Genomic DNA, 26,821 nt, shown 5'->3' on the forward strand with positions numbered 1-26,821 from the left:
CTTGGGCAGGCTTGTTAGCCCCCTTGGAAGGGTCGGTGAGAAGGGGGTGGGGGACAAAGAGGCTGTCGCCCCAAGGAGAATATGTGGGTTTGGGAGGAGGACAGCAAGAGAAGACTTGGACGGAGAGGACAGGCAGGAGGCTTAAACAGTTTTGATATGCTGAGTACAGCTGATCTCTCTTCACCTTCCTCTTCATTCCCTCTGCTGTTGCAGTCCAGGACGCTCCTCTGTGCTCCCAGTCCCCTTAGGCTTATCAGGTTGGCCGTCTCCCATGTGGCTTCATCATGACACGTTGCGCTGTGTCGCTTCCCAGTGCATGTTGCTGCTGGGCTGTCCTAAGCCCACCAGAAAGTGCTGCCTGGGAATGGCATTTTAAGGGAGGTGGTTGCACAGCCAGCAAAGTGACAGCGGGCCGCGTGGAGCAGAGGAGGAAATGGTGCCCTCCCTGCCCCAAGCGCATCTGGGGCAGGTGCCTCCCTGAGGGCTGAACTGATGCGTGTAGCTGAACTTCCTTTATTCACACAAGAAATTTCTTCTTTTTCAAGACCTACGTGGTCATCTGCTTGCCAGAGTGCCCTGCTCAGGTGAGCTGCACCTTGCCTTTAGGATCTCTGTGCTGGCCCCGGCTGTGTGGTGCCTTGTACCCTGTTCCTTGTGCAACTCAGAGCCCTGGAGGAAGGAGCCAGTAACAGCCCATATGCTGTGAGCAAGCGCCTGGCTCTCATTCAGGTCTGGAGAGCCCCTTTGGTTTTAGACAATTACCTCTGTGGCAGCGGCTCTTGCTGACTTGACTCGATGTTCTCCAGGAGTGGGGGTTCCCCCAGCAAATCCTGCTGTGTATAGACAGTGTCTTCCTCCCCCCGCTTTTAATTTGTGGTTCTTCAAATTTAGTGACTTCCCTCTCCCAAGGGACAGGAGCTGATAGGAGCCACCCTTTCCCTTTCTTTATCTCTCCTCTCTGAGCAGCTCCAGGCTTTTCCGTTTCTCCGGGTCCCTCATGTCTAGGAAGTGTGGGTGCCTGTCATACATTCTGGGGAATTTTGGGGTAGCTGAGGATCACATCTCTCTCCTCAGTTTCCCAGCTTAGCACTGTCGGATGTCACTGTGAGGCCCCTGAGGAGTCCTGATAGCCAGGGCAGGACCATACTGGCTCTGGGTCAAACTTTGGGTTTCCTCTTGTGGTGTCTGTGTCATGGCAGTTCGTAATTACAAGTCCTTCCATCACGCTCTCCTGTCTTATCTTGCAATGCTCCCATGCACTCATTTCCTCCTTGCTGACAGTGTCTGTGCTGAGTAACAGCTATGCTCACTTCTGTATTTGAACAAAATTGACTGTGTGACCTTGGAGTCAAGGCCCTGATAGGGGGACAAAAGCCTTTAACTTTGGCTGAAGGCCCCGGACCAGTCCTTGTGTGTAAAGAGATTGCAGACTTTGAATTTCGTTTATGAAAGACCTTGCTTAGATGCCTGTGCCTGTCTGTCTGGAGATGTCCATCACTGGAAGCTTCTCTCCATTAGTGTAGAGAGGTGCCTGGGCTCTTAAATGCATATAAAGGAGTAGTAGTTATGGGAGGAATTGAGACTCCCTGAGCAGCAGTGAGGTGCTGGTCCGGATGCGGGCTCAGCAGCGGAGCTGATCCGGTTCTGTCTCCTCTGGCAGGTGACGCAGAAGTGAGGACTGTCACACCGCCACCATGGTTGCCCTCTCGCTGAAGATCAGCATCGGCAATGTCGTGAAGACCATGCAGTTCGAGCCTTCCACCATGGTATATGATGCCTGCCGGATGATCCGGGAACGGGTGCCGGAGGCCCAGATGGGGCAACGTAAGTAACCTGCACTGGTGGCCACCCATCTCAACTTGTGTTCTTTGGGGTCAGTTCCTGTCCTGTCCTACTTTCTTCTAGAAGTATTTCTTTTGCTTTTCTCACAAAATGTCCCGTTTTTTGCTTTTTATGCCCATACAAATTGCCCTGAAAGGCCCCTCGTATGTGCTGGCACCCTTTAGCCACTAGTCTTTTCCTGGATGAAAAGTCCCCTCTCCCGTTTCTGGAGCTTTGGACAAGTTACTTATTGTTTCTGTGTGCTCGGTGACCTGCTATGTTTGATCAGAAAATGTCTGTACATTCCCCCTTAGGAGAAAAAGAAAAAAAAAAAAACACCTTGGATATTTCAAAGTCCCTCCCTCTTCAGTTTTGTCCCAGAGCCATTCTGGATTTGTTCCCACATGTAACAAGAATAATCAGCATGATTGTTTGGGTGTTTTGCAGGTATGGGGGAGAACCAGGTTTTCCCTGTCTGACTGAGCCCAGAGCCTGATCTGGTCCTCCCCTAGTAACTGCTCCAGGTTGTTGGCTGTTTTGCAGCCACCATCTTGTGCAAAAAACACTTTACTCTGAACTCAAGAAGCTTTCACTCATGAGGGTTTTGTTGAAACTGGTATATCCTTGCAAAACATTCTGCATCTGATGAATCGTCCTCATCCAAGAGCCTGGTTCCACTGGAAAGTATTCAGAAAAGTGCCATGACTCTGATTCAAAGTCTGGAAAACTTCCCTCACACTGAGAGATGAAAGTAGCTCTGAGCTTTGTTTGACGGAGCGTTACAAGTCCCGCTCTGTGCGAGCTCTCTGGGGAAGGTGGTTCTGACAGAGCTCTTCAGCCTGGAGATCTCCCTGCCCTTTGGCTGGATAGGCTACCAGAAATTAAGCTGGTGTTCCCACTGTTTGAATTTGTTACCCCCCCAAAAATAGCACGGAGCACAGAAGCTGGCTTTACCTGGACATAGTAATTGCAGCTGGATAAAACTTTAGGTTAAAGGAATTGGATTTTCTTTTTTCTTCTGGCAAAGTGCAGAATGCAGTTTGTCACCTTTTAGCATTGGCTTTTTTGTTTATTTTACTGTTATTGCTGTTAGATTTTTAATTGGTCCATTTTCATGGTCTGGTACTATAACTCTTGCATTCCTTGAGCACTTGCTCCCCTAGATCTCTCCTACTAGTGGGCCTGAGGAAATGTAGTGACCTGACACTCCCTTGGCCAACATGCAGTTCTGTAGTGGTGCAAGGCAGAAGCAATATAGTGTTCCTAGAAAACCCTCTGTGCTTTCGGGTTGCTCATGTGGGGCAACAGCACAGAGTTCTCTGCCTAGGCTCCCTTTTTTATACCTTAGAAGAAATTGGTATGTGGGATAGTGAAACTCATCTGAAAGTGAAATAGTCATCAAGCTCTGTTAAGCCTAATGTTCTTCCTCCTTCTTCTCTCTCCTATTCATAATCCCTATAACGAGCCAAGATCACTTGTTTGTATGCATTTAAACAGTTGTCCTGGATCTAAGGAGTATTAATAAACAACATAAATGAACGCTTCCTTTGGGACGTAGGTTGTCCTTTGTGTGGTCTGTCCCTTCCCCAGCAGTCCTCTGCAACGTGCTGGTACTTGGTGACCGTGCTGAGCTCATCAGTCCCAGTATCTCCTTGCTTCTGGGAGACTCAGAATTAAATCTGTGGCAGATGACCTCATAGTTTGATTCATGCTCTGGGATACGTGGTCTACACAAGATTACAGCAAGCAGATACGGGTCTGGGACAGCAGGATGAGACTCGCTGCCAGTTTTGGGGGTATTATCACTACCCACGCTGATGGGCTCCCTGCAGCTCTCCTCTTCCACTACGTAGTCCTGGCTTTCCCTGGAATGAAGCAACTCCTCTCCCAGCTGGATCTGCCCGTGCTCTCTGCCAAGTCTGAATGCCAGTGCCTAAAAGGGCTCTGCCTCTTGTAAATAAACTGCCTTGACTCATGAAAGGGAGCTGGTGTCACCGCAGGCAGCTGAGTAAAGGCCTCTATATAGCAGTGCGCTCAGCAGAAGGCAAGCGTGGTGCCAGCAGGCGCGGGAAGAGGAACAGGGAACAGCGCGGAAAATATTAGCGCACGCGGAGGGTGGGGCCTCCGGCGGCAGCCGATGTGCCGCCTGCCTCCGGGGCAGCAGCGGAGCGAGGGGCTCCCGTCCCATCGGAGCTGCTCGCAGGGGACGGGATGAGGCCGTGTCCGTGGGAGGCTCTGTGGATGGGAGGGCGGACGCCCGTGCCCACTCTCTTGGCGAGCCCGAGCGCTCGCGTCTGGGAGCAGCGATTGCTATTTGGATAAAAGGAAATGCCACTCTAACTTGGCATGTTTTTTCATGTCATGTCCCCTTGGTCTGTCAAGTGCATTGTCAGAGAGAGACTTTCGGACCAAGACTTTGGGTTTCAAAGAGGCACTGGACGTTTACACAGAGGCAGAGCTGTAACGGCTTTAGAAGGAATATTACATTTCCTGCTCCTGGGCATGAGCCAGGCTACCTATAAGAGAGAGAGAGAAATCCTTAAAGAGAGCTGGTTATTCTCAACTTGCTTTTCATTTTTTTATGTTTTTTTTTCCTTAACTGATGCTCTGCATTGTTGGAGAGGAAAGTCTGAGTGTTGAAGTTCTGGTCAGATCCTGTTGGGGAGCTGCCCTGAACTTGCATCTCTGCTCCTTACCCCGCTGTCCTCTTCCACCAGCGCCCTTCCTACCCCAAGGGCTTGGGTTGCAGTTCTGGAACCCCAGATACTGTTGCCCCATTTATTCACTTCTGCCTTTGTCTGTAGCTCATGGCTTTACTGCTTCTGTAAGATCCTGGCACCTTTTCTTCCTCTTCACTTACTTGCTGTGTGGTATTCATGGATCCCTTTTTGAGTAGCTCTGGGTTGTTTTTTTTCTCTTGTCACCTTTAGCAGGTGACTGCCACTTAGTGATATCTGAGTGCTGTATTGTAACACAGTCCACAATCCAGGTTACTTCCCAGATAGCCCTTCCCGAGCAGCTTCCTCTGCAGCTTCTCTTTCTGGGCTGGGAAAGGGAAGTGTGATCCATTGACACATGCATCACCCAGATTCCCCTGCCTCTTGTATATGGTTTCAGTGCTTCCTCAGGGCATCTCACTCACCTGACCGCTTAATTTTTGGCACTGGATCTTCCAAAAGCCGGGATCTCTTGTGTTATGCACTGAGACACCTTGCTGCCTTTTGGATGCTTTTTGGTGCAAGTTTCTAGCTGTGCTCTTGCTCTGTCTCAGGAAGTCCCTCTCCATCTATGGATCCGGACTTGGTTTTTCAGTATATCCAGCTTCAGAATCATCCTCTCAGAATTTACTTTAAAAAAAAAAGCTTTAAAAAAAGAAGGCAAGCACCGCTGATTTTTCTGCTCTCTTTTACGCCATCTGTTCAGTGAGATGTTAACCACAGTGTTAGCTGGGTTGGAGTGTGCTGGCTCAGGATTTTTTCTTTCCCTGCAGAAAACTGCCAAGGAGATGACCACTTTTAAAATTAGTGACCAGTAAACAACTAAACTGAGAAGCCAAGACAACTTCCAGTCTGAGCTGGATGAAAGATGGATAAAAGATATATCAAGATTTGACGAATAGTTATACACTTATCCACCACTTTTGAGACTTTGCAAATCTTGATTATATCCTGCTTCAGTCGTCTTCTCCTCCAAACTGAGGAGTTTCAGCTTTCCAATCTTCTCTTATAAGGCACCTGCTCTTTCTGGTTGATCACTTAAGTTACCCTTCTCTCTATCTTTTCGATCTCTGCTATGTCCTTCTGGATACGTGCAGACTAGAATAGGACATAGTATTCAAAAATGTGGATGTGCCAAGTTTTTATAGACAGTTAAAGTGATACTCTGAACAGCTTGTTCTCAGTACTGTTCTTGATGATGCCCAACGTTTTGTTCGCTTTCCTGGCTGCTTTTGCTTGTTGTACCAATGATTTCGGAGTCTAAACCCTAAGCTCTTTCTTCAGCTGTAGCTGTCAGTTCCAAGTTAAGCATTGTGTAGGCATACCTTATATGATTTTTTTCCATAAATAAATATATGGCAAAGCATCTTCCCTGAAATTTGCTTCCTGTTTATGTGGTTGGTTTTTTTTCCTCCATTTCAGTTTTAAGGGGTCACTTGCTGTCAGCCTGACAAAAGAACTCAGTGTTATGCGCAAACAGAGAGATTTCTCTGTGGACCTTCTCACAGTCACCGGTGGAGATACTAAATAACGTGAACCTGTGCTGAGCCCTGGGTGGAGGTTACAGTGCCTTGTACCACTGAGGCTGAGTTTGCACTATGTCTGGCCTCTTGAAGCTTTTCTCTCCGCTTGCAGCGGTTCTGGGTACCCGCTCCCATGTGTGCAGATACTTCTGTGTCCTGCACAGTGGTTGACTTGGCTGGACCTCCTGGATTCACGTGTCTGAGCACAGCCTGGCATCTCGAAGGCCCTGTCAAGGACCTGGATTCACATGTCTGAGCACAGCCTGGCATTTCCTTGCTTTTGTTACTCAGCAGAGCTGCTTCATGTGCTGCATGCCACCCTGGCCGTGAAGCAGACCTCCCTCCCTTCCCTTGGACGTTCAGCCGTGACAGGGAGATTCGTTTCCAAAGGAACTCCTGAGCTGCGCAGGAATCAGGCCCCCGGCGCCAGGCCCCTGGGCCTCAGTTCCTCTGGCCGCACTGACGGAGACCTTGCTTTGTGTTTCAGCCAACGATTTTGGGCTCTTCCTTTCTGATGAAGACCCCAAGAAAGGGATCTGGCTGGAAGCTGGGAAGGCTCTGGACTACTACATGCTTCGCAATGGGGTAAGTGCCCAGAGCCTGTGTTTGCAGCCTGGCTGCTCTGTCGGACATGCTCCCAGGGACGCGGGAGCTGTGAGTCCCTGCACTGGCTGTGGTTTTGACGCGCACTGCAGTGCCCCATGCAGCCTGACACCCTGAACACTCCTATTACTTGTCCTCCTCAAGACAGTGCTGGAAACAGAGTGGCTATGGGTGCCATGGTGCGGTGCTGTTAGGTGGTAGCAGCGGTGCCGCTGCTGAGAACTGTGCTCTGCTCTGTCTGTAGGATACCATGGAGTACAAAAAGAAGCAGCGGCCTCTGAAGATCCGCATGCTGGATGGGACTGTGAAAACGGTCATGGTCGACGACTCCAAAACTGTCACAGACATGCTCATGACAATATGTGCCCGCATTGGTAAGAAACACAGGGGAGGAAGGGAGGTGGCAAGAGAGGACAGTGTCTTGTGGGAGGGTAACGGGGTGGCCAGGGCATGGCAGGGAAGGGGGAGCAGTGCCAGCTCTGTGGTGACCAGCCTGGTTGCAGGCTGTGCTTGTGTCCAACAAGTGTTTAAAGCAGGGAGGGGCAGCACTCTGCTCCCCTCCGTCTTGCTCCAGGCCTAGTGCCTGGCAGAAGGATTGTGCTGAGCTCAGCCTTCTGTGTTTCTGCAGGCATCACCAACTACGATGAGTACTCGCTTGTTCGGGAGATCATGGAAGAGAAGAAAGAGGAGGTTACTGGCACCCTGAAGAAGGACAAGACCCTGCTGCGAGATGAGAAGAAAATGGAGAAGCTCAAGCAGAAGCTGCACACGGATGACGAGTGTATGTGCCTGCAAGTACTTGGGATGGAGTGAGCCTGCATGAGGAGCAGCTGGGCTGGCAGCTTAGCGGGTGGGAGTGGGAGCTGTGCCTCCTGGAAGGTGAAGACCTGAGGCAGGGGCACAGAGGCAGCACCAGGGCTGCTGCAGGGGCACAAGTGCCTGCACACTCTGGACTCTCTTGCTCTGGGAGAGTTCACCAGAACAGCTTCAGCCTCTTGGCCTGCATGAGCAGTCCTGCTAGATTCCACACCTTGGGCCAAGACCAGCCCTGTTGGGGTGTCCATCGTTGCTCATGTTCTGGCGTTGCCTGCAGTGAACTGGTTGGACCACGGCCGGACCCTGCGCGAGCAAGGCATTGACGACAGTGAGACGTTGCTGCTGCGCCGCAAGTTCTTCTACTCTGACCAGAACGTGGACTCGCGAGATCCTGTGCAGCTCAACCTGCTCTACGTGCAGGTACTTCGCTGTTGTTACCAAGCCAGCTGTGCCTTGCTGCGTTGCCCTTTGCCAGCCCCTTATCATGGCTGATGGGTGAGGTTCTTGGCCAGGAGCAGCCTAGAGGATCAATTCAGGGTGCTCAGTTGTCACCTGGAAGAGATTTCCTGGGTAAAAGCCAACAGTAACAATCCCTGCCCTGCCTCCTTCTCAGTTCTAAAATTTCCAAGGAGATCCCATGTTTCCTGTGTGTGTGACAGGAGCCATCCTGTCCCCAGGCCAGAAGTTCTGCTGCTGTTCTGAGGCCAGGATTGCTGACTAGCCTTGCTGTCCCTGGGGGTAGGGGGGCTGCCTTGTCAGTGCCATTTGTTTTCCATACAGCAGCACAGCTTCTAGACACCAGACAGCATGTTTCTGAGCTGTTGCTCTGCATCTCTGTTTCAGTAGGTGAGATAGGATCACTTTTCATACACTGTCCTGCTGCAGGATGTCCCAGGTGCAGGGCAGCAGTGAGCCTCGTCTGTGGCAGTGGCACCTAGTGTAAAAGGGAGCTGTGGCAGTTACTGGGCTGTGTGGCAGGGCTCGCTGTCCCCAGCCTGTGTCCTGTCTTCTTTTCCCACACAGGCTCGCGATGACATCCTTAACGGTTCCCACCCTGTCTCATTTGACAAAGCCTGCGACTTTGCTGGTTACCAGTGCCAGATCCAATTTGGGCCACACAACGAACAGAAGCACAAACCAGGCTTCTTGGAGTGAGTGTCCTGGGGAGCCCCCGGTCCCTGTCCAGAGATGACTTGAACAGCTCAACACCTCCTTGGACCACTGACATTGGTGCTCCCTCGGGGTTCTGAACCACCCTTCTCCTGGCAGCGCTGCCCCCCTCGTGCTCCGTGCCCGAGCGTGGAGGTTAACACCAAACATGAAGGGTGTCAAACCTCATCCCTTTACCTCTCGCACCCCAGCAGTACCCTAGGACATGGAACTGCTCCAGCTTTGTGGGCAGCCCAGCCCTACGGTGCAGCCTAATGCTGCACAAGAGACTGATCCTTGGTGCCTCCACCCTACTCTCCGCAGGGCAGCTCCTGGGGCTAAATGGACATTAAGGCCAGCTGTGCTTCTGAGCACAAAACATGCTCTGCTAAGACTGTTTTCCTCCCCTCTCAGTGCAGGATGAGAGACTTCTGTGGGCCTGTTAATAGGGCTGTCCTCAGCCTGTGAGCTCTTTAAGTTGCACCTGCCTGTAGCATCAGCAGCCTGGAAAGTGGAGAGGTGGTTTCAAAAAGGAGTCTCTTTTAAGGTGCTGAATTTCCCTTGTTGCAGCAGCCTCTCCCACATCCTTCCTGTTCCCCAAAACTCTCAGCCCATGTCCTGACAGAGGTTTGTCCAAGACTTTTGGGCCTATTCATAGGCAGAGACAAGTGGCTTTGGCAAAAACAAGTGGTTTCAGGGCTCTACTGGTTACAGTTGCTTTTGTCTTTTTGTAGACTCAAGGATTTCCTGCCCAAGGAATACATCAAGCAGAAAGGGGAGCGCAAGATCTTTATGGTATGTGCAGGGCTGTGTTAAGTCCTAGGTTTGTCATTCCTCCTCACCAGAGATTTGGGCTTCTCTTGTCCCTGGAGGTTGCACCTCCGAACCTGAACAGGAGAGCAGGTAGCAGCTTGATAGATGGGACATAGGAGTGTGAAGTTGAAGTGGGTAGATGGGGCAGCTCTTGAGGTGTAAGGGGGTCAGAGGAATGTTATAACTGTAGTGGGAAAGAGGATGCTAACAGGGCCGGGGTGTCAGAGAGGGGAGAGCCCGGAAAGACTGCAACAAGGTGATGGTGTCACCACCAGCATTGGCGCGCAGCCGGGGACCACAGAGCTGGTGTGATGTTCTCTCTTTGTTATTTCAGGCTCACAAGAACTGTGGGAACATGAGTGAGATCGAGGCCAAAGTTCGCTACGTGAAACTTGCCCGTTCCCTGAAGACTTATGGGGTCTCCTTCTTCCTGGTCAAGGTAAAATAGCAGCTCCCTGAGCCTCAGATGCCATGCCTGGCCAGCCCACCTTCCTTCTTTCCAGCCTTTCCCTGGCCTCCTCCATCTTTCCTGTTGCATCTGCCTATTTCACTTTAGTCCACTTAATTCCCAACATTTTTCCAGGTTTCCTAGTGTCCCCACTTTATGCCTGTACTATCTGACTTTCCCTGTGTGCTCCCCTGTCACTTGGTTCATGCTTCTTCTCATTTCCTTTTCAAGACCACGTCACAGATACTATCACCCAAATGGTACTTCCTAGTGAAGTGAGACCCCAGCGAGCTTTGCCTTGGCGGTTTGGCTCTGGAGAGCTGAAGTCTCGGCAGGGCTGTGCTGAGGGTCAGCCCCAGGGCAGTCTGTAACACTTTTGTCATGGCATGCAGGAGAAGATGAAAGGGAAGAACAAGCTGGTGCCGCGGCTACTGGGGATCACCAAGGAGTGTGTGATGCGTGTGGATGAGAAAACCAAGGAAGTGATTCAGGAGTGGAGTCTGACCAACATCAAGCGCTGGGCAGCTTCACCCAAGAGCTTCACCCTGGTAGGGGGCTGCCCCAATCCTGCTTCCTTGCCCCTCTGCTGTGGCAGTGCTCCTGCCACCAGGGCCCTCTGTCCTCATGTGTGTTGGCTGCAGAACAGCCCCAGGCACTGTCATACAAACCTCTTGTCACAAATAATTTTCCTTCTGTGGGACTCCCTTGCTGTGCTCCAGCTGCCTCTCCCGGTCGTGGAGAGCAGGTTGCTGTGAAGGGGCAGAGCCACACTTTGGCACAGAGAGCAGTCCTGGGTGCTTAGCACATACCAGAGGGGCTCAGAATGGCAGTGTGTGCCCTGCTTTGGTGCTACTGGGTGCTATCCCGTTTCAGGATTTTGGAGATTACCAGGACGGTTACTACTCAGTGCAGACAACAGAGGGGGAGCAGATTGCCCAACTGATTGCTGGCTACATTGACATCATCCTGAAGAAGGTGGGTACCTATGTGGGTTCAGAGGGGAAGCCAAGCGCCTGTAACCAGGTCCTCACCTGAATGAGGTGCAAGATGCAGCTCCAGATGGAGAGCTGCTGGCTCACAACCTTGCAGGGAGAGGCTGGAGACAGGCACATGCAGGGGCGAGGGGGTCCCATAGGCCTGGTACGGCACCCTAATCTGGGCTACTGGAAATGGGGGAGCCTGGGAGGTGTATGCTGACTGATACATTTTGTCTTCCCTCCACAGAAAAAGAGCAAAGACCACTTTGGCTTGGAGGGAGATGAGGAGTCCACCATGCTGGAAGACTCTGTGTCCCCTAAGAAGTAAGTCCAGAGAAAGGTAGATACTAAACAGAAGTTGAATGCTCCAACCAAACCTGCTGCACTGTCTGCAAGGAGAGCTGCCAATCCTTTACCTTCAATTTTCCCAGGAACGCTGGGGCCAGGGCCATGGAGATCCTTTTACACTAAGGGCTTGGCCTTGTCCATGAAGTTGTGGGTGGCAGACAAGGTGCTGGCCCAGGAGGGATCCCTAATTTCCTGTAGAAATGTGACCCAAATGCTGCCAGCTGCAGCTAGTGTTTCTTCCCTTGGCAGGTCGACTGTCTTGCAGCAGCAGTTTAACCGTGTGGGCAAAGCAGAGCTGGGTTCAGTGGCCCTGCCAGCCATCATGCGGACAGGGGCTGGAGGGCCAGAGAACTTCCAAGTGGGCACGATGCCACAGCCCCAGCTGCAGATCACCAGCGGCCAGATGCACCGAGGGCACATGCCTCCCCTGGTAAGATCTCCCTTTGCCATTGCCCCTTGAGATTTGGCCATTGAGCTGGTGCCATCTAGCCAGGCATTAGCCTGTCCTGAAGAGCAGGGGCTCTGGTTGGTCCTGTCTCCTTGCTAACCTTGCTGAGTTAGTGTCCGCCCACTCCCAATCTGCGGACTTTATCTCCATCCCCCTCCAAGGTTCCCCAGGAGCCCCAGATACATATACTGCAGTTCTCTACAGGAGATTTTTCCAGAGGTCTCCACCCTGGAGCTTTGCCCTGACCGGCAGTCACAGAGCTGTTCCTTCCAGTCCTCAGGCTGAGTGTGGCTCTTAGCTGCTGTCCCAGCCAGCTGCACCAATGCTTTGGTTTGCAGCAGATCCCTGCTGCTACTGGAGTTGGTGCCCTTCCCTTTTCTCGACAGCCTATTCCCACCGTTTTGTGCTCAGGCAAAAAAGTTGGATATTTAACCTTGGACTTTGAGCCTCCACTGTACCTCAGTCTGTCCTTGTGTTACAGACTTCAGCGCAGCAGGCCCTGACTGGCACCATCAACTCCAGCATGCAGGCCGTACACGCAGCCCAGGCCACACTGGATGACTTCGAGACCTTGCCACCTCTTGGGCAGGATGCCGTGAGTGCCTCATGAAGAGGGGTCACTGATTTATTTGGGTGGGGAACCTCTTTGGAAAGAGTGCTGGTTAGGCTGGTCATGACTGGCAGTTTTCTCAGAAGAGGGTTTCAGTAATGCTGGGAGGTTCTGCTCCTCACTAAGAGGTCAAGTTGTATCCAACTCTAGGGGCAGGAGCAGAGAGGATGCTTCGTCTCTCTGACAGTTTTTCTGCCTCTCTTTACACTTTCGGGTTTAGAAGAGGGATGAGGAGTCTTGGATGGTAACGGTTCTTTGTTCCTTGCTTTGTTCTTGTCTCCTCTCTACTGCATCGCACTCTGTGAGCGTGTGTACAACTGCACACCAGCACCAGGCAGGACTGATCCCTATCTCCTCCTTTCAGGCCTCCAAAGCTTGGCGAAAAAACAAGATGGACGAGTCAAAGCATGAGATCCATTCTCAAGTGGATGCCATCACTGCTGGCACTGCCTCAGTGGTCAATCTAACTGCAGGTAGGTGGAAGATAGGGCTACTTGAAAACTCTGTCTCTGGGAGAGGCTTGATCTCCTCTGGCCTTTGGCTGGAGTTGAGTCTCCTGTCCTCCCTCAGGGTCTTGACAGAGCCAGCCTGGCCCAGGCTAACTGAACCCTGGCTGCTGCCAGTGTGCCTGTAGAACCAGACATGCTGCCACTGCCTTGAGACCCCCCAGCATCCCTATCTGTACCCAGGCTGTCCTATTCCTTTCTCTGTCTTGGCTGTCTGAACCACAAGTTTGTTGTCTCTGGCATACCGGTGGCCACCACCACAACATGCTGTAGCTCTTTCCCTGTGTTATGTGCTCTGGAGGTGCACAAGCCAGCCTCAGGACTAATGAGTCCACGTTCAAGGCCTTGGAGCTGGAGGGGTTTCTTTCTCCACTCGCGAGAAGGTGAATCCCATCAGTTACAGGCTTGGGAATAGCCCTGGGGGGTCACTGGAATGTGTCCGTACTCCCCTGCTCCTATTTGCTCCCTCTGCAGGGGATCCAGCAGATACAGACTACACAGCCGTGGGCTGTGCTGTCACCACCATATCTTCTAACCTGACGGAGATGTCCAAGGGTGTAAAACTGCTGGCCGCGCTCATGGAGGACGAGGGAGGGAACGGACGGCAGCTGCTGCAGGCAGCCAAGAACCTGGCAAGCGCCGTCTCGGACTTGCTGAAAACTGCTCAACCTGCCAGTGCTGAGGTGTGAGGGGAGCAGGAGGGGTCGAGGGGCATATGGGGCTGAGGAGGCATGTTGGAGGAAGCGTGGGTTGGGGTAGGGTGGACAGAAGCGAAGGGGAGGAGCAGGGTGAGCTTGATTTCCATCCTGAGTGATTTTTTGCCTTGTTCTTTGCAGCCCCGCCAGAATCTCCTGCAAGCCGCCGGCCTCGTGGGCCAGACAAGCGGAGAACTGCTGCAGCAAATCGGAGAAAGTGATACTGATCCTCGGTTCCAGGTGAGTGGTGGGGCTCTGACTGTACCTGAAGACACACGCTCAATAAAACCATCTGTCTTTACGTGGGGTCATTCCAGGAGGAGCTGTCCATACTACAGCTTAGGCTGTGCATGGTGACTTTGCCAGGGGAAGGGACAGGCCATTTCCCATCTCTGTAGTTAGAGCCCTGTTAAATAATGCCTCTTATCTTGTGGATTCCCATGTAGATCCCAGAAAGCCGGCGTGCTTGGATCCTGCCCACATCTGACCCAAAGACGGTAAAAAGGGGCTGTAGGCATGGCTCGGTGTTTCTGCCCCTCTCTGATGGAAGGGCTGCTCTTGTGGGACCAATCAGCTGAATTCTTTGGAGAAGGGCACTTGTCAAAAAATCTGCTTTTCTTGTGATTGACTCTCAGAAGTTCATGCACTCGGGTCACTCTTCCAGTGAGCTCTGCCATATTAGTCACCCCTTGCAACAGCCTCCTGGTCTCCTTCTGGTTCCCTTGTACCACTCGGTGATGTTGACTTGCCAGATCAGGCAGCTGAACTAGCTGAAGCCTCATGCTTTTTTGGTGAGTTGGAACCAGCTGGCTTGTTTCTTTATGGTTGCTAGTTCCAGCACAAGGTGGGTAACAGAGCATGCCAGAGAGGGGGATCTAACCATAGTAGGGGCTGAAACACACTTCAGAACTCAGACGTGTCTATAGCATGGCCACATGGCCTGGGTATGAGCAGAAGTTTCTGGGCAGAGAGCCAAAGAGAACAGAAAAGCTAGCAGTAGGGTGGGTGCTCATCAGAGGAGAATGCGCACAGTTAGGGGAAAGTGATGGTATGGAGGAGTGCTAGGACAGAGGCAGCCCAAGAGAAGCTGAGAAATCAGCTCCAGTTTTCTCTGCCCCTTGCAGATACCCCTGCAGCAGATCTGACATGCCAAGTCTCTCATTCAACCAGTGGATGCTACTAGGACCAAGTGGCAGATTTAGGAACTGGGCTGTAATTTGTACATGTGCAAGGCACTCTGCCAGTCAGCTACAAGACCCGAGTGTATCTACTTCCCTCCTCTGTGCTCTTCTCTTGGGATTTCTTCTTGGGTAGTTGCTGTGGCTTGGGGGCCTGGGACTCCTGAGCTTGGTGCATGTGCTGTCTGGACTATCATTGCATCTAGAACGGTGGTGGATTGTAACAGAAACAGGCTTTGCTTGCAGGAAGTGATGAGAAACAGGTGGAAACCCACGGGGTGACTATGAAATACTTTGGGGTTGGTGTTGGGAGGTTTTGCAGTAGTGGGATGCAGGTGTGCTCAGTGTGTGTGAGTGTACTTGAAAAGAGGATTTGGGCTGGGCAGTTGCTTAGCTGCAGTTTGCAATGGGGTTGTACCTGCAGCAGCAGGCAGGGAGCTTGGTGCTATGAACAGCACATTGTGTCAGGGCCCTTGGCCATGGTGCAGTGCAGAACAGTGGCTCTAGTGAGGCAAACGCTTGTGGGTGCTGCTGATAGAAACCAGCACGAATTCTTAGAGCTGTGTCGTCACAGTGAGGTCAGATGTCCTTGCTAGGAGGTAGCCTGCATGTGCTGCTCAGTGCCTGTTGTGCTAGCAGGGCGGTTCTGTGTTCCCCCAAAGCCTGTGCAAAAGACAACCAAGATGTAGCTCAAAGGTACAGAGCGGATGATCCTCTTGCCTGTCAGATATGTGCCCGTGTCCCCAGGATATGACTGAGCAGCTGGGGCAGGATCTCCTACTTGCCTGCAGTGTGGGCCCTGTGGGAGGGCAGTGCCACAGGGTGGTTCTGAAGGCTGCCTACTGGGTGATTACACCATGGTTTGGTTTTGCCTGCAGTTTGGCCAAAGCCAAGTGTTTCTGGGATGCGAAGCCTGCTGTTGCTGATGGTGCCTTGCAGCAGGTTTTTGCTGCAGTGCGGTCAGGGGTTTGATGCAGTGTCTGAGTCCTGGGTGTTGCGGGTGATGCTGAATGCTGCCCGAGCTGTTGTTGGAGGTGTCTGTGGTCAGGACAGTGCCTGGCACTGGGCGCTGCCGCAGTGCGGGCTGCAGCTTGAGGCAGGGCTGCTGTCTCACTGAGGCTGTTGCTCGCAGTGGGAATGGCACCAGGGTGTTGCCAGCCACTCCAGGTGTTCAGTGCTGCCCTGGGGTGGATGAAAGGCCCCTGGAGCTCATGTTTCCCTGCTGAATATTTCACGAGAGCCACATGAAGCAGCTGGTGCACGGCTCCCATCGCGGTTCCTGTGCTGACCCTCTCCATCGCCCCCAGGACATGCTCATGCAGCTGGCAAAGGCCGTGGCCAGCGCGGCTGCTGCGCTGGTGCTGAAAGCCAAGAACGTGGCTCAGAAAACCGAGGACTCGGCGCTGCAGACGCAGGTGATCGCGGCCGCTACGCAATGCGCACTCTCCACCTCCCAGCTGGTGGCCTGTACCAAGGTAGGAAATCATCCTGGAGCCGGGCAGCGTTAATCCTTGCTTCAGCATGGGAGAAAGACTTGGAGCCGTTGTTTACGCTAGGAAAGCTGTACTGTAGTTGTGCTAGGACCAGCTCCTCATCCCCTCGAGCTGCAACTTAGGGATTTGGGGCCTGAAGGTTCAGCTGCCTCTGGCTCAGCTTGCCTGGAGTAGCTGTTGCTGTGTCCCAGGGGTGGATATCCACTTTGGAGAGGCAGGGATTGGGTGTAGTAGCTATGTGTGTTGTAGGTTGTCTGCTGCTGAGTAGAGAACAGCAGCTTTGCAGTGCCAGAATCCTGCTCACTGCCCAGCCCTTCTCCTCTCCTCCAGGTAGTGGCTCCCACAATCAGCTCACCGGTTTGCCAGGAGCAGCTCATTGAGGCTGGCAAGTTGGTGGCCAAATCAGCGGAGGGCTGTGTGGAGGCCTCCAAAGCAGCCACCAGCGATGACCAGCTCCTCAAGCAGGTGGGGATGGCAGCCACGGCGGTCACGCAGGCCCTGAATGACCTGCTGCAGCACATCAAGCAGCACGCCACGGGCGGGCAGCCCATTGGGCGCTATGACCAGGCCACCGACACCATCCTTAACGTCACCGAGAACATATTCAGCTCCATGGGCGATGCAGGTGAGAACAGCTAATGGCACCTGGGGCAGGCAGTGAGGACTGGAGAAAGGGCAGATAAACGGAACCTCCTCTTTACCAGGGTCATGCTTCCATGTAACTGCTGTGTGCTCACTGGGGAGCTTGTTTGTGTCTTGCTGTAGCCCTGCTGCTCACACTCCTGCTGTGGCAGGGTCTAGAACAAGCCTGCTAAGGATGATAGCAGTGTGTGCAGAGCCTCTATTAGGCAGGTATCAAGGATTTGTTGGCCACTGCAAACGCTTTTGCAAGGGCTGACAGGCTGCCTTTCCTCCCTTTGCCAGGAGAAATGGTGCGGCAGGCTCGTATTCTGGCCCAGGCAACCTCCGACCTGGTCAACGCCATCAAAGCCGATGCTGAGGGAGAGACAGACCTAGAGAACTCGCGCAAGCTGCTGAGTGCTGCCAAGATTCTGGCTGACGCCACTGCCAAGATGGTGGAGGCTGCAAAGGTTCGTTGCGTGAGGGGCAGAAGCAGGGAGAGAAGTTGCTGGCAGGATGAGCACCTGCTTTGGCAGCGCGAACTGCTCTGCGTAACCCAGTCTGGTGTCAGCACAGACCTCTGGCCCCCAGCTCACCAGCAGTCCCTGCTTGGGGAAGTGGGTCTCTGTCAGGTACTCGGGTGCAGTTTCATGGCCAAGGCTTTCTCCTCTGCTCAAGGTGTTGGGAGAGCAGGGGAGTTGTTTCCAGTGTTCCAGAGTAAGGGCCTGCAGTGAGCTGAGGACCTGTGCAGTGACATGTAGAGCTATCCTGAAGCTGCACATAATAACCAAGGAGAGATGTTGTTAACTCCTGTATTGCTGAGCTCTTCTGGGGGGATTTTTAGCACCTCAGCATCTCCCTTTCCTGTAGGAAGTCAAACTGCTGGGGACACAGCCGGCTGTCAGGACAGAGCACAACAGCTGCTCTGAGGGGACAAGGGACCTGGATGGTGCTGGAAGGTTTGATGGGTTTTGTGCTTTGTCCAGGGAGCTGCAGCCCACCCAGACAGCGAGGAACAGCAGCAGCGGTTGCGTGAAGCAGCTGAGGGGCTCCGCATGGCAACAAATGCTGCAGCTCAGAACGCCATTAAGAAAAAGCTTGTGCACAAGCTTGAGGTAAGATGCCCATCTTGCACTCAGGCAGAGGACTGCTACAACATGGGGAGGCATGGTTAGGTTGTGAGATCAGCTCACAAAACAGTGATCTCTGCACTTTCTGGAGTGATGAAGCTACTTTCACAAAGTTAAGTAGTGTCCACACTATTCCCCATGGAGACCTCGTTATTACTTCCTACTCTGTCATCTTCCTTCCTGGTCTCTGACCAGGTTCCTCCCTTCCTTTGAGCAAACTTCATTGCTTTGGGATGTCAGACTAATCCCCTGCATCAAAGATGCTGGGATGCCAAGTTGTTGCAGGCAGAGGCACAACAGAAGCTTGGAAGGAGCTAGGACAGGGAGCTGGGTCCCCACTCTGTGGCAAGAGGAGTTTCTGGGCCAGGATTTCAGGACAGACTGTCCTGTACGGTTTGCCACTAACCTGTGTGTTCACCCTGCAGCACGCGGCCAAGCAGGCCGCAGCGTCGGCCACGCAGACCATCGCAGCCGCGCAGCATGCAGCACTCTCCAACAAGAACCCCGCAGCGCAGCAGCAGCTGGTGCAGAGCTGCAAGGTGAGGAGCCCCTTGTCCCTACCCTGCTGTGCTGCCACGTCCAGGCTGTGCCCTAGTGTCTCTCCCTGCTCCAGCGTTGCCCAGTGGCCAAGGCTGTGCCAGCTGCTCCTATCCTCTGTCTGATCAACCACATTGTGGCACAGCTGAGCCAGCTTGGCGTTGTGCTCAGCCACAGGAGGTTGGGCATGCAAGAAACAGCTCTTACCTTAGAGTCCTCGAATTCTGCCTTAACAGTAGCTAAGGACACATTTTTAATGACTGTTCCTTTTCTTGGAAAAAATGTCTGCAAAGGTATGAATGTTACACCCCTGCTCTGAGAAGAAACATTTGTCCTTAACATTTACAAACCTCCCTTACCTCTAGGGAAAAATTATGGAAAAGCTGGCATGAGACTGTCATTATATTCTCATATTTTAACATGTTAATTCTGGGCAATCTTAGTTTAAGAAAAAAAATGTCAAATTGGGGGTGAGGCTTTTTGTGTTAATGGGATACCTTTTTATAAGATTGCAAAATGGATTGATAAAATCTTTAAAAGCTTAAAACTTGACTTAATACAAGACAGCATCTCGAATGAGGTATTATCGTTGTTTAATATCAGTAGATCAGCCTAAGTGGAGTTGTTGTTGGAGAACAGACCCTAGGGATAGCATTTGTAATGCAGTTCTGCGGGGACTAGGTTTCTATCCAAATCTGATTTTTTTTTTGTTTGTGTTTTGTTTTTTTGACCAATGATCTGGGAATAAACACAGTTACTATCAGTCAGATCTGCACGTGGCAAAGCCAAGGGAGTTGCAGGCAGTGGGCAGAGCACACAGAGCGCCAGGCTGGACTGGCAGGAAGGTGCTGTGTGTGCTTCGCGTCTCCTCCTGGCTGGACCTCTCCAGTGACTCTCCTCCCTGGTCACAGGTTGTGGCAGATCAGATCCCGATGCTGGTACAAGGTGTACGGGGAAGCCAGTCCCAGCCGGACAGCCCCAGCGCCCAGCTGGCTCTCATTGCTGCCAGCCAGAACTTCCTGCAGGTACTTTTACTCGCCTGTGTCCTCCCTCTGCGAGGAGCATCCTCTGTGGGCTCTGACACTTGCATGCATTAGAAATTGTGTTGTGCTGTTTGCCCCACCAAGGCACCGGGAAACCTGTTGGACATGGGCAAAGACGACATGCTGCATGTTATCCCATTCTCATGACCTTTCTTTTGGACTTGCAGCCCGGTGGGAAGATGGTAGCTGCAGCCAAGGCCACTGTCCCCACCATTACAGACCAGGCCTCTGCTATGCAGCTTAGCCAGTGTGCCAAGAACTTGGCTGCAGCTCTGGCTGAGCTCCGTACGGCTGCACAGAAGGTAAGAGAATAGTTCTGACCAGCTGCAAGGCCTCGGTCATACTAAATATGGGATGCTAGCACAGAGGTGGGAGTGGCCCTGTTGTAAGGTGAGTTCTCGAAAACACCGAGGTGAATACAGCTGTTCCTCACTCATTTTTCCATCTCTTCTTTGCAGGCTCAGGAGGCTTGTGGGCCTCTGGAAATAGACTCTGCCCTGGGCCTTGTGCAGAGCCTGGAGAGGGACTTGCAGGAAGCCAAGGCAGCTGCCAGGGACGGCAAACTGAAGCCTCTGCCGGGAGAGACGGTAAGGGCTCTGGGAGGAGGTGGCCAGGCAGGGAAGGGGCCTGGGTGAGCAAGCAGGAGCAGCAGGTGCTGCGTGGGAGCAGTGTGTTGGAGAGTAGCGGGTGCTGTGGCTGAGGTCAGAGAAGGGAGAGTGGGAAATGCATGGGTGGATGCTGGAGATGTAACCCGTTGATACATTATCACTGATCATCCCGCAGATGGAGAAGTGTGCCCAGGACCTGGGGAACAGCACGAAAGCTGTCAGCTCTGCTATTGCTCACCTCCTTGGAGAGGTGGCCCAGGGCAACGAGAACTACACAGGTACTACTAGCTTTGGGACTGAACTTGGAGATAGGCAAGGGCTAAGCCTTCGTTTTGTGCAGGAGTGAATTTCACCCCTTAGTAAAGATCCCTTGTACTCAGGGGTAGCTGTTTCTGAGCAGGACACAAGCCAGAGGGCTCCATGCCGATGAGAAGCTCAGTGGAACAGGAAGAAAGATCCAGAAGTGGTGGGAGATTGCCTGGTCTCTTGGCCTGAATGAGGCAGAGCACGTGGAAGGCATGGGTGCATTCTAGGGCGAGAACCTTGTTATTTCTGCTTGGCTTCAATCACTGCCTTACCCCTCTCCCACAGGAATTGCTGCCCGAGAGGTGGCCCAGGCCCTGCGGTCACTCAGCCAGGCTGCCCGTGGCATCGCAGCCAACACCTCGGACCCGCAGGCACAGAGTGCCATGCTGGAGTGCGCTGGCGATGTCATGGATAAAGCAAACAACCTCATTGAGGAAGCACGAAAAGCTGTGGCCAAGCCTGGTGACCCAGAGAGCCAGCAGCGTCTGGCCCAGGTGAGAACCAGGCCCCAGCACCCTTGGCACATCCTTGGCACATCCCTGCAGCCAGGGAAGGATGCAAGGCTGGTGTCAGCCACAGTGCATGGACTCTGGTAAAGGCTTCTGTGGTGCAGCAGTGCTGGAGGAGATGTGCATGTGGCAGTGACCTTCTCACTCTCCACAGGTAGCCAAGGCAGTGTCTCAGGCCCTGAATCGCTGTGTGAACTGCCTCCCTGGGCAGCGGGATGTGGACGCTGCCATCCGTACCGTGGGCGAGGCCAGCAAGAGGCTGCTGGCAGATTCGGTGAGTTAGGCAGGCCAGGATGAAATAGGGAAGCTTTGCGGTGGTGACAGGAGCTAATTTCTCCAGCATGTCCCTAAGTAGCCTTTCTGTCAGGAAGGCTTGGATTTCAGGTACACGTTAACATCTTCAGTACTGTGAGTACTTCAGTACTTATCCAGGGCACACTGGGCTTTGTCAGGTCTGGCCAAGCAGCAGCATGTAAGCTACTTGTGTGTGCTGCAAATCCCTGCTGCTGGAGAGCCAGGCAGCTGCTCTGGGGTTTTCTGGCCACAATGTGTACTCCTAGATGCTGGGTTTTCTTCCTCCATCTCTGACTTCTTCCCAGTCTCTCCAGTGCTCCTAATCTCTTTCTCTTCCTCCAGTTCCCACCCAGCAACAAGAGCTTCCAGGAAGCGCAGAGCCAGCTGAATCAAGCAGCAGCAGGTCTCAACCAGTCTGCCAACGAGCTGGTGCAGGCATCACGTGGCACCCCTCAAGACCTGGCCAAGTCCTCTGGCAAATTTGGGCAAGACTTCAATGAGTTCTTGCAGGCTGGAGTGGAGATGGCCAGCCTGTCCCCGGTGAGAGCAAATGCCTGTTGTTCGTGACACATTGTGAACTGACATATCATTGTGAACTGACATATCATGAGAGGCCTTTGGGTGCCCAGGAAGATGTTTGACCATGGGCAGAGTTGCCAAGGGATCAGTGGCTAGAGGATTGTGATGAGTGGCTGTGGATAACGCAACTGGTGAAGTGGGGTCTGGGGGCAGAGTAAGCTGCAGTAGCAGGGGGAGGAATAGCTTGGGTTGTCTCTGCAAGTGTTAATTGACAGTAGCAAGGATACAGCAGCAGGCAAACAAGCTGAATTAAGGGAGCTTTAGCCTGGAAGACTGGGGTCAGGCTGCCAGAGGACCGTGGGTGGAGGCTGGGTGGGCATGGACTTTAGAAACCTGTAGGTGACTATTCTTGGCTTCTTCCAGACTAAGGAAGACCAGGCCCAGGTGGTGTCAAACTTGAAGAGCATCTCCATGTCCTCCAGCAAGCTGTTGCTGGCTGCGAAGGCACTTTCTGCTGATCCCACATCCCCCAATCTCAAGAATCAGCTAGCAGCAGCTGCACGGTAGGAGGAACTGTTTGCTGTACATCAAGGGAGATAGACAAGGGCTTGGTCTGGGCCTGCAGCAAAGGGAGGCAGAGTCTAGACCCGGAGCGTGCCTCCATGGGGCTCAACTTGCTGTTGAGCTCTCCTGAGATCACTTGTCTAGAGTAAAGCTGACCTGGCTGCTCTGTGGTGGTCTGTCAAAAGAGATAGACCCTGAAGGAGGAGTAGGAATGTGCCTCAGAGCCTTTACCTGTTTGCTATAGCCAGGACATCCCCCATGACAAGTCAATATGCTATTTGCAGTAGCAGTGGGTCCAGGTGATGGAGCTGGCATTAATCCATGGTTATGTCTCTCCTGTTCTGGCAGGGCTGTGACTGACAGCATTAACCAGCTGATCACGATGTGCACCCAGCAGGCTCCAGGCCAGAAGGAGTGTGACAATGCTCTGAGGGAGCTGGAGGTGAGAAGAACCAGGAAGCATCACAGAGGGGCTCAATGTCCAGGGGATTCTCTTTTGTGGGGGCTTGACTGGGTAGCACAAGGTGGGGTGCCTCCATCACTGGAGTGGGGAGAGGGGCAACTACACCAAGTTGCATGAGAGCACTGCCAGGTTTGGGAGCTGGAGAGCACAGACCTTGCTACAGTGATTTCCTTAATCTGACACTTGTGTCCCTGCAGACTGTGAAGGAACTGTTGGAGAACCCCACTCAGACCGTTAATGACATGTCCTACTTCAACTGCCTTGATAGTGTTATGGAAAACTCCAAGGTGAGCCCTGAGATGGGAGTGGGTCTGGGGACAAGGGTTTTGGAGGGGTGTGAGGATGGAGAAGTTTGGGAGGGATAGAGGCAAAGATGCAAAGAGGAAGAGTTCTTCCTCACCTGATTCCTTTTCCTCAAGGTTACAAATATGCTTTTTGTGAAGGACAGTGAACTCTGAGTCTGGGAGCATGCAGTCACTAACGTATGTGGTGCCCTGTGTGGTGGTTGGTGTGTCCTGCAGGTTCTGGGGAGTCCATGGCTGGGATTTCCCAGAACGCGAAGAACAGCAAACTGCCGGAGTTCGGAGAGTCCATCAGTGCAGCCTCCAAAGCTCTGTGTGGCCTCACAGAGGCAGCAGCCCAGGTGAGACCTTGTGTTCCACACAGCCTCCTTGACCACTTCGTGCAGTGTCAGGGACACCTTCCTGTGCCGCTCACCTCCATGCCATGCGCCTGCCCTGGGGCTCTGGCTCCCCTTCCATTGCGGGCACATTCTCACACCCTGTTTCCTGTTCCCAGGCCGCCTACCTCGTGGGTGTCTCAGATCCCAACAGCCAGGCTGGGCAGCAAGGCTTGGTAGACCCCACTCAGTTTGCCAGAGCCAACCAAGCCATCCAAATGGCCTGCCAGAACCTCGTGGACCCTGCATGCACACAGTCCCAGGTGAGTATGAAATGGGGTGACGTGGGGGATGTTCCCTTGGATGAAAGAGAATGAGAGACTACCCAAAGAGCCGAGTCCAAAGAGCTGGCTGAGATTATGGCTAGTGTCTCATCAGGCCTAATCAGCCATACAGGGAACAAGCTGGCAGTTTGGCCAACACAGTGACAGGGGCTGTGAGGGCATGCAGGACTTTGGTGATTCTCCTAGGGAGGCACAGGGTGAGGGCTGGCATTTCCCTGCTCTGTATGTTCCCTGCACACCCTGCTGCCCCATGTGGGCTTGGAGCTGGTGGGAAGGGAGAGCTGGAGGTGCGGGCAGATGCTGGGGTCCTGCCTCACTCTTCTTTTCTCTACAGGTGCTGTCAGCAGCCACCATCGTAGCTAAACACACTTCAGCCCTGTGCAACACATGCCGACTGGCCTCCTCCCGCACTGCCAACCCTGTCGCCAAGCGCCAGTTTGTCCAGTCGGCCAAGGAAGTGGCCAACAGCACTGCCAACTTGGTGAAGACTATCAAGGTATGGTTTTCTGTCAAGGTTGCTGTTGGTAGCCCTACAGAGGTGGGCAAGGACTAGGGAGCAGTTGGGTGGGAATTGGGGCATGCCTGGCTTTAGATAATTGCATGGTCTCTCCTGTGTGCCAGGCTCTGGATGGTGCTTTCAACGAGGAGAACCGGGAGAGGTGCCGTGCAGCTACAGCCCCTCTCATAGAGGCTGTGGATAACCTGACAGCCTTTGCCTCCAACCCAGAGTTTGCCACTGTTCCTGCCCAGATCAGCCCCGAGGTGAGATCCCACAGAGACAGGGAGAAGACAGCCAGGCTGGGATGGGAACTGCCTTAAGATGGAGAGGAGCTGCACTTGGCAGTGTGAGGCACTGCTGAGCTAGGGATGAGCCCTAGCAGAGGGCCTGTGCCTGGAGTGGATGCGAGGAGGCAGGAGAGCCTTAGGCTTAAATGGTTGCTCTTGGGCGAGGACTGCAGGAGAGGGGGTAATGTCTCTCCCCTATGCCCTCGCACCACTGTGTGTTTGGGTCACTGGGCCATCGTCTCCCTGCGCAGGGCCGCAGAGCTATGGAGCCCATCATCTCTTCTGCCAAGACCATGCTGGAGAGCTCCGCGGGCCTTATCCAGACCGCCCGCTCTCTAGCTGTCAACCCCAAGGACCCGCCCCAGTGGTCGGTGCTGGCTGGCCACTCTCGCACGGTCTCTGACTCCATCAAGAAGCTGATCACCAACATGAGGTGAGTGGGGGCTGTGCTGTGGCCATCTCTGCATCCTCAGCCATAGCTCTGGATTCTCAGTTGCTCAAGGCAAAGGAGAGGGGTCCTGCCCCTCACTGGCACCAACAAAGTTTGCTATGATAGGGTGCCATGGTACATGCCAGTGCCAGGCACGCTTGGCGTGGTATTGATCCATCTGTCGTGCAGGGACAAAGCTCCTGGACAGAGGGAGTGTGACGAGGCCATCGAGGTCCTGAACAGGTGTATGCGGGAGGTGGACCAGGCTTCCCTTGCTGCCATTAGCCAGCAGCTGGCCCCTCGAGAAGATATTTCCCAGGAGGTGAGTTGGGAACATGCTGCTCCAAAGCCTTCCCAGCCTCAGCATGTCTGTCCCCTGCAAATGAGAAGTGCCCAACAGCTAGCACATGTTTCCAGAGTCCCTGCTGGCTTCCTCTCCTTTCACCCAGGGCTTCTTTGCTGGCACTTTCTCATGTTGCAGGGTTCTATCCAAGCATAGGACAAGGCAAGCTCATTCCAAACTCTCCCCTGTGGTCCAAGCACTGCCCTGGAAAGGGGAGCTCTGCCTTGCCACCCCAAGCTGCAGCTTCTGCCGTCTCATCTTCCTTCTGGGATGAGCTGCCCCTCTCAGCTGCCAGTACCCATCGCAATCTGCTCTGAGGCCCTGGGACTACCTCTCCTCCCAGGCTGAGGCTGGTTGCCCTGAATGGAGTTTCAAAGGGATCTTCCTGTCCTCTGAGTCCCCATCAATGTGTGGCAGCTTTGTTCCAGTTCTGCATGGTTCAGGTGGTTATGTGACTGGCCGAGCCACATGGAGCTGGACTGTGCTCCTGTCCAGTGTGCTGAGCTGTGCTGTACCTAGGAAATTATGTCTGCAAGCACTCTCTATATCCAGAATTGAGAAGTCAGATACTCATCCAGTAAGCCAGCACTTTGGAGCCCTGTGATCTTGTTGCTTAACTGGGACAGATGTCCTTCCTCCCCATGACGCAGTGGAGCCCAGGGACACCAGCCCTGCTGTAGCCTTACCCTGTGTGCTTTCTTTACGCCAGGCTTTGCACAACCAGATGATCACAGCTGTTCAAGAGATCAGCAACCTGATTGAACCAGTGGCCAGTGCAGCCCGGGCTGAGGCCTCTCAGCTGGGGCACAAGGTAACCAGAGGGGTTGGGGTGGGGAGCTGTTGATTAGGCAGGTAAATGTGTACAGAGGTGCTCACACTGGGACAGAGGCTGTAGCTATCGCCATAGCCTGCGATGGAAGGTGCTGGCACTAATACTGCTCTTTCTTAGGTGTCCCAGATGGCTCAATACTTTGAGCCACTCATTATGGCAGCTATAGGAGCTGCCTCCAAAACACCCAACCACCAGCAGCAGATGAACCTCCTGGACCAGACCAAAACCCTGGCTGAGTCTGCCCTGCAGATGTTGTACACTGCCAAGGAGGCTGGTGGGAACCCCAAGGTGAGCAGGAGGTACATGTTTGTGGCATGTTCTCCTCTGCGTGTGGATTAAGTGTGAGGGGCTTCTACACGTACTATATGCAGTATGTACGGATGCTGGATATGAAGACCTGAGAAGAGGTTGTCTGGAGGGGAGGAAAGAGATGCCCCCAGGACATGCCAAGGTGCATGCGTGTGTGCAAATGTGGCTAAGTGTGCAGCATGCCCTGTGGGTGGGAAGGCTCTGGGGAGCAGCTGCCTTCACTCACTCTAGCTTGTCCTTGCAGCAAGCTGCCCACACCCAGGAGGCTCTGGAGGAGGCCGTGCAGATGATGAAGGAAGCCGTGGAGGACCTGACCACCACACTGAATGAGGCAGCCAGCGCTGCCGGTGTCGTTGGCGGTATGGTAGATTCCATCACCCAGGCTATCAACCAGGTGAGAGGACCTCAGAGAGGTCCAG

At 53.3% G+C, this 26,821-nt stretch overlaps 1 protein-coding gene across 1 annotated transcript in view; it reads left to right on the top strand.

Moving 5' to 3' along the window:
• Window positions 1–1,667: 1,667 nt before the first annotated feature.
• Window positions 1,668–26,821, top strand: part of TLN1 (talin 1) — a 37,444-nt gene continuing 12,290 nt past the window's right edge. Inside the window, exons 1-40 of the mRNA XM_088520267.1 lie at window positions 1,668–1,824; window positions 6,549–6,646; window positions 6,909–7,038; window positions 7,293–7,445; window positions 7,758–7,900; window positions 8,504–8,631; window positions 9,364–9,424; window positions 9,777–9,881; window positions 10,283–10,438; window positions 10,764–10,865; window positions 11,115–11,191; window positions 11,465–11,645; window positions 12,145–12,258; window positions 12,638–12,746; window positions 13,254–13,462; window positions 13,616–13,714; window positions 15,960–16,127; window positions 16,476–16,770; window positions 17,070–17,236; window positions 17,753–17,881; window positions 18,322–18,435; window positions 19,345–19,458; window positions 19,644–19,778; window positions 19,935–20,063; window positions 20,260–20,362; window positions 20,676–20,884; window positions 21,054–21,173; window positions 21,536–21,733; window positions 22,136–22,275; window positions 22,625–22,718; window positions 22,937–23,030; window positions 23,261–23,382; window positions 23,538–23,681; window positions 24,037–24,198; window positions 24,324–24,464; window positions 24,740–24,921; window positions 25,108–25,240; window positions 25,971–26,072; window positions 26,211–26,381; window positions 26,647–26,796. Of these exons, the coding sequence (XP_088376393.1) occupies window positions 1,695–1,824; window positions 6,549–6,646; window positions 6,909–7,038; window positions 7,293–7,445; window positions 7,758–7,900; window positions 8,504–8,631; window positions 9,364–9,424; window positions 9,777–9,881; window positions 10,283–10,438; window positions 10,764–10,865; window positions 11,115–11,191; window positions 11,465–11,645; window positions 12,145–12,258; window positions 12,638–12,746; window positions 13,254–13,462; window positions 13,616–13,714; window positions 15,960–16,127; window positions 16,476–16,770; window positions 17,070–17,236; window positions 17,753–17,881; window positions 18,322–18,435; window positions 19,345–19,458; window positions 19,644–19,778; window positions 19,935–20,063; window positions 20,260–20,362; window positions 20,676–20,884; window positions 21,054–21,173; window positions 21,536–21,733; window positions 22,136–22,275; window positions 22,625–22,718; window positions 22,937–23,030; window positions 23,261–23,382; window positions 23,538–23,681; window positions 24,037–24,198; window positions 24,324–24,464; window positions 24,740–24,921; window positions 25,108–25,240; window positions 25,971–26,072; window positions 26,211–26,381; window positions 26,647–26,796 (5,511 nt within the window). The 5' untranslated portion in view covers window positions 1,668–1,694. The remainder of the gene's footprint in view (window positions 1,825–6,548; window positions 6,647–6,908; window positions 7,039–7,292; window positions 7,446–7,757; window positions 7,901–8,503; window positions 8,632–9,363; window positions 9,425–9,776; window positions 9,882–10,282; window positions 10,439–10,763; window positions 10,866–11,114; window positions 11,192–11,464; window positions 11,646–12,144; window positions 12,259–12,637; window positions 12,747–13,253; window positions 13,463–13,615; window positions 13,715–15,959; window positions 16,128–16,475; window positions 16,771–17,069; window positions 17,237–17,752; window positions 17,882–18,321; window positions 18,436–19,344; window positions 19,459–19,643; window positions 19,779–19,934; window positions 20,064–20,259; window positions 20,363–20,675; window positions 20,885–21,053; window positions 21,174–21,535; window positions 21,734–22,135; window positions 22,276–22,624; window positions 22,719–22,936; window positions 23,031–23,260; window positions 23,383–23,537; window positions 23,682–24,036; window positions 24,199–24,323; window positions 24,465–24,739; window positions 24,922–25,107; window positions 25,241–25,970; window positions 26,073–26,210; window positions 26,382–26,646; window positions 26,797–26,821) is intronic.

Source organism: Tinamus guttatus, unplaced genomic scaffold (genome assembly GCF_059628265.1).
Source record: "Tinamus guttatus ecotype Peru unplaced genomic scaffold, ASM5962826v1 Tinamus_guttatus_pri_ptg000084l, whole genome shotgun sequence".
NCBI classification, from domain to species: domain Eukaryota; kingdom Metazoa; phylum Chordata; class Aves; order Tinamiformes; family Tinamidae; genus Tinamus; species Tinamus guttatus.